Raw genomic sequence first — 9827 nt, 5'->3', positions numbered from 1 at the left:
TACCAAACTTTTGCTTATAGCACACAATTTAACGATTTATGGATATTTTTGTGTTGCAATAGTTTAAAACATCTGTAACGTCAACGAGGAAATGTTGACGTCAAATGACTGATTCCGTAATATAGATATTTTTTTAAATATAGAAATTATTGATCGGAATAATTGCCTTTAAGTAAGCATTTAAAGATTTTAAAAAGTTCATATGAAGGGGAGGTGGTTTGCCCCCCCCTCCCCCCCCCCCCTTGGAAAATATAAACTGTAACAACTCCATAAATAAACATTGAAACTTCCGATAATTGACAAGTTTTGTTTTTTTTTTTGTTTTTGTTTTTTTTTACTTTATAAATTTTGTCTGATACCCCATCGTACATACATGTACGTAACCTCTTATTATAGACTAGAAATTCTCTGATACTCTGGAATAGCATGAATGATGTGTTTAATTCTATTTTAGAAGAACACCGTTATACTCAATTTGATTTAAATTGTGGTCTACGCACGCACATAATTCAGTATTATCAATTTCATGCACGTAACCATACATTATTTACATACATGTACGGCATCGTACGTTTTTTGTGTGTGGGTTTTTTTTATTTTATTAAATATGGATAGGCTAGCTAGACTTCCATCAAACATCTTGGCATGCAAAAAATATAATTTTTAAAATTATCAATGTGTTCTGTAGTATCCCTATGTGCAACTAAAAATAAAACACCTGCGATATTTGTACCTTGTCGGGCTTCAATCCGGAAAAATCCGAAGTAGATTATTTTATTTCTTCATAACCTTTTGTCAAGAGGCATTCCGAAGGTTTCAGCTGGACGTCAACATGTCTGGATTGCGGCAAACACCGTTGACATGCAGTGGTCACACGCGTCCAGTGGTCCAGTTGGCCTTCAGTGATATAACACCTTTCGGTTACTTTCTAATTAGCGCTTGTAAAGGTATGACCTTTCAAATCTGGCCATAGTTTCTTCAAATGTTGAAACAATATGGACGGAATCGGTTTTTCCGAATTTCCTCTATATCTTTTTTTGAATTCACTGCCTATTCTTTACAGTTAAATGCTTTTTAACTAATTACTTTCATTCAGTTATGATGCTTGAGTTGTTAAACTTCATCATTTTAAGAAAGAGACTGGAGAAAACAGTTTGAACTAATCAGCTGTCATGTGTAAAAGATTCCGGACTCATGGTATCATATTGTTTCTTTACATTGTAGATGGAAATCCAATGCTCCGTCAAGGTGATACAGGAGACTGGATCGGAACATTTAAAGGCCACAAAGGAGCTGTTTGGGGTGCCACTATCAACAGAGATGCCACAAGAGCAGCCACAGGAGCGGCGGACTTCTCAGCGTAAATACTCCCTTAAAAACTATCCTATGTCACATTATTGAAGTTTTTATACCACACAATGTTTATGGCAGGGGTAGATAGTATTTGTCATTTCCCCTTCCTGTCTTTCTGTTCATTCATTAAACACACGCAAGCATAGGGTAGTTGCAAGTGTGTCCCCCAGGTCTGAAAACAATTTAAGATGGACGACCTGGGAGCTACAGTTCCTCCCATCGTAAAATACTGCAATTTACAGCACACACACACAAAAAAAATATTAGTTTTGGACTAGTTAACCTTATTTACACACAAATTCATGTGGAAAAATTTAGCACCATGATATTTTTCACGTAATTTACGAATAATATCATCTCTTTTCTTGCCTCAGACTTTCTCCAAAATGCCTAAATGACCTCGGAAAATGAAGTTTATTAAATTCATGTCGAAATCGAGAGTATCCATTTTTACATGTAAAAAAATTGCACCAGTTCTGCTTCACTCTTTATGGCTGGTGATGGTGTTTAAAAGAATATCTGTAGTAAAATGTTGTAGGAATTTTTTGGAATCAAATATTTGTTCAGAATGTATTCTTAAATAACATTAATCAGTCCAAAACTAGCGCAATTTTTGTGCACTGTAAATTTCATTTTTTACAATGGGAGGCACTGTAGATCCAAGGTCGTCCATCTGAATTTTTTCAGACAATGAACTACAGAGGTATCAGGATACAGACCAAATGATACTATACGTATCTTGGTACTCTTGATGTGCTATAAAAAATAACAAACAATTACTCATACTCTGGCATTGTTTAGTCTTCAACTTACAATATTAAATATAATTTATTTCCGCATATATATATTTTTCTTAAGCATCTGTAAAGATATCAGAACTTCAACATGGTCAGCATAAGGGAAAAATCCACTGTTGATATCAATATCATTATTTCAACACTCCAACTATTAAATTAAAATTATTATATATTTCACTTTTTAGCCAATGTTTTATGATTTGAACAAATTAAAACTAAAAAAGCGTTGTTTTTTTTTTTTTTGCAAGTGATGTTCACAACAAAAAATCTCTTTCTTGCATTAAACCCCATGAAAATATCTTGCGTGTGAAGAAAATTAACTAGCAGAATAAATGTTTTAAGCAAAGGATAAACAAACTATCATTTTTGTTTAATATCCTTTTTTTCATTTTATCTACACAGCAAAATCTGGGATTCTTTGAGTGGAGAAGAGTTACATTCCTTTACACATAAGCACATTGTGAAATCAGTGGACTTTGATGAAGATGGCACCCAGCTCCTGACAGGAAGTAACGAAAAACTCTTACGGATATTTGATCTCAATCAGCCAGAAGCAGGTAAATGCATGTAATTGAGGCATTTGACACGTTTTGTTAGAATTAACAGATGGAAGCTTAAGATGGTAGATATAAGATATCTATGGAGATGAAAGTACAGAATATTCTAAATGTAATTTTAATTTTAAAATTTTTCACATTGTACAATTTTAAGCATTAAAATGCATTTTAAAAGCTCCAAAACTTATAGATGTTAAAATTTATTAAAAAAAAAAAAATAAACCAACTGGATTTGAACTCCTGACCTACTTATTAAAGGCTGATGCTTTGAATGCTGAGCACTATCCATCAGAATTGTAATTTTTGGTATAAAAGATATGCCAGGTTAATTTCAAAGTTTTTTTTTTAAAAGAAAGAATGTCTTTTATGTTCTTTCACAACTTAGTTTTATGGCAGTAAGAAAATATTTTTTTTTTTATCACAAAGCGAAAGGACGCAGGAATAAATAAGTAACTTTGGTTTCCATCCAGATCCTTCATAACAAAGGTACAAACAACATGTACCGGCCAACCTAACAATAAATTCTACAAGGTTGTTATATTTATTTTTTTTGCTTCAAAGATGTTGAGTAAATCTAAAAATATTGTACCGGGTATTTTTTGTATTTTTGCATGTGTCAGGTTTTTCTTTTAATTAAAGTGTACCGGTACATATATTTTTTTAACAATGCTAGTTTTCTTCCAGATGCCAAAGTAACTTTCAGTGGTCATGAACACAACATAAGAGCAGCAATATTCGCCCATTTTGACAAACAGATCATCAGTGCTTCAGATGATAAGACAGTCAGGTAACTATTATAAAACTTTAACTAGGTGCTGTTAAAGCATTACATATACTGTAGATTCCCTATTTTACATGGTACTTAATTACAAGATTCAGCTGTTTTCCAGCAAATCGGGAGAACATAAAATTGCGAATGCCAAATTTTTTTTATTCTCATGAAGTTTTCATCTGTCTGAATAATAAAAGTGAGATTTTAAAATTCTTGAAATGCGCTTATCACGATTTTACACGGATATTAATTCCTCATGTGTAAATAAGAATCTACAGTGGTGTGAACAGTATTTGGCAGGACCAAACTTGTCAGCGAGATAGCATAAATTTGAGTTAGACAATTTGTTAGAGTTTATTCACATATATGCTTATGCAGGGCATTTTTCAATGTTCTTGATTTAAAGGAAGCTGAGGTACAAGAAAAAATTGGAAAGTACTGCCAATACCTGTACAGTATTGGAAAGTTTACGAAATATATATCTTGCTGGAAGCAGTTGAAAAAACTTTATTACAGGGTGTCCCAGAATATTGGATCCCATTTAGAATTGAATGAATTAAAGTTTTGGTCAAACTTTGGTCAAAACTTGTAACTTTTGGCACAAATAAAAAGAAATCTTGGGGTTTTTTTTCCTCCAACAAAAATGTTCTGGAATAATTAAAATGTGCCTTTCTTTTAAATATGATGTCATAAAATTGCATCATATTTTTGGGGTGAAATTGGTTTCATCCAACATATCCAAGGTGAATCTGTGAAAAAAAAAACAACTTGACAAGCAATAGATTCTACAAATAGTGAGAATATTTGAGAAAATGGGATCTGTACAGTGGCCGTTGTAAGACTTGACATTGTTCTAACCCGGCATTAATTGGAGCAATCTCTTTAAATTTATTCTTTTTTATAAACAGTGCTCAATTTGTGAAAAACTTATGAATGTTTGTGAAATTTTTTGAGTAAAAAATTAAATCTGTTCAATAACATTTATTAAAATGTGTTTATTATCAAATAAATTTAATCAAAGATTATTTGAAGAGAAAATGGTATGATATATTGTGCGACACCCTGTGCGCAATCTCTTTAGATGATGCTAAAGTATCATAATGATTGTAGAATAAGTATCTAAAAGTACAATGTACTAGACAGTAGACAGTATTCCTTTTAGATCCAGTGATGCAATTTTAGGACATCAAGAATTTTTGATTGGCAAAAAAATGTCTTAACTCATTTTGATTTCTTTGAAGCAATTCTTTTTGTTTTCAGAATTTGGGATGCAGTCAGTGGAAGTGAGATAAAGAAGCTGGAGTTCCCTGGAATTCCCAGCAGTTTAGAATTGTCAAAAGATGGACGAGTCTTGGTGATCACCCATGGTAATTGTACCAGCTTCTGGAATGCAGACAGGTACCAAACTATCCTTGTTGATGTTAGAAAAATTGTAGGTTTTTTATGCACTGTAGTTTCCTTATTTACTGTAAACCAATTTTTATTCTCGGCGACTTTATATCGAGATTAACTGCCAATAAACTGGTTTACGACGACTAATGTTTTGCGACCAAGCCTTATCCAGACTTGTATTATTATAAAAACTATAGACAAAGGATTGGTTCACGGTGAGATATATTCGCGACAACAAGGTTCTCGCTAACCTTGCGAAAATTTCTCGCACGTGAATAAAAGTTGGTTTACAGTAACTTGAGTACCGGTAATTAAAGTTGAACACAACTCATAAATAGGCACTTGCCATTTTTTTTTTTAACTCACCGAGACAAAGTCGGGAGAGCTAGCTTACGTTTTACCTCAGTGTCAGCGTCAGTGTTGGGCTCAGCGGCCGGACTTTATTGAAGTTTTGAACAGATTCTGCATCAATGTTATTACTTGTCCTATCGTCACCAAACTTGATTGATGCTGCATCTGGACATACATGACTGTACTTTTGAATTTAAAAGACTTGTATGTTTAATATTGGCCATTGATTTGAGATACAGGAGGAGGTTCAGGTTTTTGGAGGTTTTTTCCCCCATACTTCAGATTTTGACTAAATCTAACACAGCATATATGAGAAAATTCGTTTTTCTATTAACTTCTTTAAATATAATAATTAAATAACCCACAAGAATTGTGCAAAAACTTTTTTTTATTAGGCACATTCTTCCTATTACATAAACTTTAAAAAAGAACTGCTGTAATCAAACATGACACTTGACAGGTACCAAAGTCACCTGGGGTGATGTGTGACTAATTCTGTTTGCCCAATGCTATCGATAAATTTCAACAACATCATGAAGTAACAAACAAGCATCAAAAAGATCATTTGTTCATTAAAAAAAAATAATGGGTATCTCAGAAAAAAACAAGAAAGAAGGACCCCATTTTGTATAATCCTTCCTCACTTTAACAGCCTATTTCTTATTCAAATTGATAAACTAGATATATGCGCCATTTTTTTTATTCCTTTACAAATGATTCTTTTGTATGATATCACTTTCAGTTTAATCCCTTTTACGTCTACATTAACATACTTTATCTTATTCTTGCGTAAACATCCAAAATCAGCAACTCATTGGCTGCTCAAGAACTAATTGTATGACGGAGGACTCACGTGTTGTACTTTTGGTTACCAAGGAGTTGCTGATTTTGAAAGTTTGTTTGTAATGTATTGACCTGTATATTTAGAGATGCTTTTTCTCCTGGCTTGAAAAACAAAATTATCTTGACTAAGAAACAATTCTGATCACATGAACGACTCATCAGCAAAATATTCTGAACTAGTAAGATGTCAGCAGTTTATATAGAGAAGATTCTGGGATTAAATTTACTGACCAAAAAAAAAGGGACCATCTGGAGGGAGTCAAAGCTAAAAATCAAAATAAAAAGTACAAATAAAAATATTTTGTCCTTGGGGTCACTTTTTGACTCCTCCAAGCTGAACACCACTCATGCATAGACACCGTCACACGGGGATTTAATTTTGCTACACCTGATTGAACACCTGGAACTTGCGGCTGATGTACAATATTCCTTTCTTGGTCTTAGATTTTGTGCATTTATTTCTTGCTTTGTGTGCATTTTCGGTTTGTAAATGATGTGTTAACTGTATTTAATTATTTGTAAGTTGCTTTCCAATACAGCATGGAATGAATCAACTTTACAATGAGTAGGCGAAATGAATTTCTGAACTAAATTCATACACATGTAAAGAAAACCAATGTATGATTTAAATCATCAATTAACTGTATGAGTGTTTAAATCTCAGTAAAATACATGTACATCAAAATAATGTTCCTTTTAGTTAGTTTTAAAAACAATTAATTTTATGAAATATTTACATTAAGTTGTCTCTGCGTAGTTAACAAAGTAGTGCGTAATGTGTGTGCATATATTTAAGTTTGCGGAATCGGATGCCTTTTATGGACACAACTGTGATCAGCCAAAGCCAATCACAACATGCCTTTTACAAGTGGTATGAACCCCTTCGAAAATCACAGGGATTTTCATTTAATGTGTATGAAAAAGAGCATACAATGTGATCAAATGAATAATTCTTAAAAAAATAAATCATAAGTCATTTTTATATCAAAAAACTAAGTTACATAGAAACCGGTAGACATTCACTATGTTATGCCTTTACAAGAGTTAAAAAACTGAAGCTCGATGTTTTCTAAAATATGAATTTATTGGATATATTAAACAATTTATTGCATGAACGTTTTGGAGAATATATTGAAGATATATTGCCCCTCGGAAATATGATTTTTCCCAAGGGAATAAATCTTTACATTTTCCTCACAATCATGCAATAAAAATGTATACTGTTTACTCTAGATTCTAATTTTACACAAGTTCTTAATTTTGCAATTTAAATATTCTGCATCAAATTGTGAGAATATAAAATCATGAACACCAAATTTTTATCATAGTTTCCTTTCATTTACAATTGTCAAAAAAAAAAAATAATGGGGAGATTTTGAAATTGGCAAGATGAGCTTTTTACGATATTATGGTAAGAGGATATTAATTCCTCCCATTTAATTAGGAATCTACAGGATCCTGTTGTTTTGATATTGGCTGCACCCTTTTGTAATGTTACCCATTCATCTATGAACAGAAATGGGATTGTAAGTATCGCAATAGACAGTGATTTTAACTCAATATATGATGATGTTCTCTCTCCTTTGTAGGTATGAGAAGATCAAGGACTATATAGCTCCTACTCAAGTGAACTCGGCCTCTCTCCATGAAAATAAAAAAGTGTTTGTGTGTGGAGGGGAGGACTTCAAGATGTACAAGTTTGATTATGAAACGGGTGAAGAACTAGGTAAATTCAAATAGATCATTGAATTAAGGCTATCAGCAATGTTACATCTATATATATGTAAACTAATAGAATTAAATTGCCTATATTTGTTAATTTATTTTAGAATTAAGAAAATGAGAATTTTATAAAATGGTAGTTAATAACTACCATTTTTATAATAACTGTTATTTAATCTCATCTGAATTACTTGAAAACTTATTATCTCTATGTCAATATTTTACAATAGATTTAAATTCAAGTGTTATTTGATTTTTTCTGTTCAAGATTTTACATTCTAAACAATTAGCTACAGGTCTGTAGCTCCCTGTCAAGTATAATTTTATAAATTATTCCTCTCCCAAAATAATGATACCTAATAGGCTAATAGCGTAGTGCAATTAGTTTGAGCGTTAACTACGAATTTGTAAGTCATGAGTTGGAATCCTGCTCGTGTTTTTACAAAATTTACCTTTCCAAAAAATTTTAAAACATACTTTTTGGTGAAATACTGTAAAATGTGAAAATTCTAAACTGATGAAAGTACCTTGATTATAATGTACGTATATCCACATTTTTGTCAACAGGTGTTGCCTTAACCACCTTGATTAGGAACCTACACTATACATTTATTCATTTTTATCTTGCAGAATCCTTCAAAGGTCACTTTGGCCCTGTGCACTGTGTGCGTTTTTCACCAGACGGGGAACTTTACGCCAGTGGAAGTGAAGACGGAACTCTCCGTCTATGGCAGACCACAGTGGGCAAAACCTATGGCCTGTGGAAATGCGTGATGCCTGACGAATGTGTCAACAACACCGATTCTACTCCAGCAAAACCAGAAACCTAGTGGGCAGTGCGTTGTTAAATTAGGTTCTGGTTACAATTAAAGAAAAAAAAATGAAAAAGTCAGAATATGGCCAACAGGATTGAGCGAGTTTGAGCACTTTGGCCAGCAACGGTCAGCCATCAGAAGCGCTTTGTTTCACAGCACCATGATTTTGTATGTTGTTTCCTGTTACAACACAACTTCCTGTTGCATGTTATGCAATTTGAAATCAACCAGCTGTATCTCAAATTTCCAAATTTCAAGGTTACTAAAATTTCCAACCAATATTTTGAAACAGGGTCAGTTTCGTTAAGCTTTTGTATCTATTCAATGTTTATTTGTAAAATGAAATACAAGTGTAGAAGTTAAGATATATGTTGAAGGGGTGCAGCAAGCTTTGCAGAATTTAAAACATGACTGTCAGACTTCTTGAATGTCCATATGTATTAAATATTTTCTTGTTTGGACAACAAGAAAGCAAATGAACCAAAAATTCCTCATAAAAACTTCAACTTTGAAGCTCTGTACATTTGAATAAACATGATAAAATTGTAAGTAAAATATGATGTCTGTACATCATACCGAATTTTAAAAAAATGTATTTATATGATTCTTTGGTTTTTGGTGCTATCTCATTAAAGTACTTAGATAAATCCCTTGTTTGTTTGTTCATGTTATATTAGATTATCTGAGCAATAACTGAGCATATGCATTTTGTGTACAACTTTAAATTTACAGAACTTTTTATCATAGATAAATAGGCACCAGAAACTCACTCTTTAGATAGATCCTCCATAGATAGTTGTTGGTTTTGCCAGGAATTTAAACCAAGTTTAAAAAATAAAGTCTATGCCATGTCATTTGTATGGCCATGACATACGGGGGTATACATGTACATGATATAAACATGTAATGTTTGATGTGTCTGAATTTCATCCCTCTGTTCATATGGCACAATCTAAGTAGCCCAGCTAGCCCTCTGTTTATCTCAGATTTAGAAAAAAAACTGTTAAAGTTTTTTTCCATCGAATTTCAAAGGATTAACATGGATTAGACAAATTTAACTGTGTCATAGGTTTGACCTTGGCCTTCTCTTTTGACATCTTTTTATCTTAATTTTGCGCTCAGTTTACTTTCAAAGACCATGATAAATATTTCTTCATCAAAACACAAAGAAATTAAGACAGAATTTTTAAAGTAGTTAATCAGTGTTCTAATTTCCTTGACCTGT

General features: G+C 32.5%; 1 protein-coding gene across 1 annotated transcript; it reads left to right on the top strand.

The window, feature by feature from the left end:
- The first annotated feature begins 807 nt into the window (after nt 1-807).
- On the top strand, nt 808-9251 carry LOC128184290 (serine-threonine kinase receptor-associated protein-like). Its single transcript, XM_052853723.1, has 7 exons — nt 808-947; nt 1225-1360; nt 2553-2707; nt 3392-3494; nt 4740-4877; nt 7655-7791; nt 8418-9251. Exons 1-7 carry the CDS (start codon nt 833-835, stop codon nt 8615-8617), a joined length of 984 nt encoding a protein of 327 aa, XP_052709683.1. The 5' UTR covers nt 808-832; the 3' UTR covers nt 8618-9251.
- Nucleotides 9252-9827: the final 576 nt, after the last annotated feature.

This window comes from Crassostrea angulata, chromosome 5, assembly GCF_025612915.1.
Source record: "Crassostrea angulata isolate pt1a10 chromosome 5, ASM2561291v2, whole genome shotgun sequence".
NCBI lineage: Eukaryota > Metazoa > Mollusca > Bivalvia > Ostreida > Ostreidae > Magallana > Magallana angulata.
This window is presented reverse-complemented; position numbering and strand designations above follow the sequence as displayed.

Excerpts from the sequence above, each read along its gene's own strand:
- LOC128184290 (XM_052853723.1), top strand. The coding sequence starts at position 833 with ATGTCTGGATTGCGGCAAACACCGTTGACATGCAGTGGTCACACGCGT. Across the intron at positions 1,361-2,552 it reads GGAGCGGCGGACTTCTCAGC|CAAAATCTGGGATTCTTTGA; the intron begins GTAAATACTCCC and ends TTATCTACACAG. Across the intron at positions 3,495-4,739 it reads TCAGATGATAAGACAGTCAG|AATTTGGGATGCAGTCAGTG; the intron begins GTAACTATTATA and ends TTTTGTTTTCAG.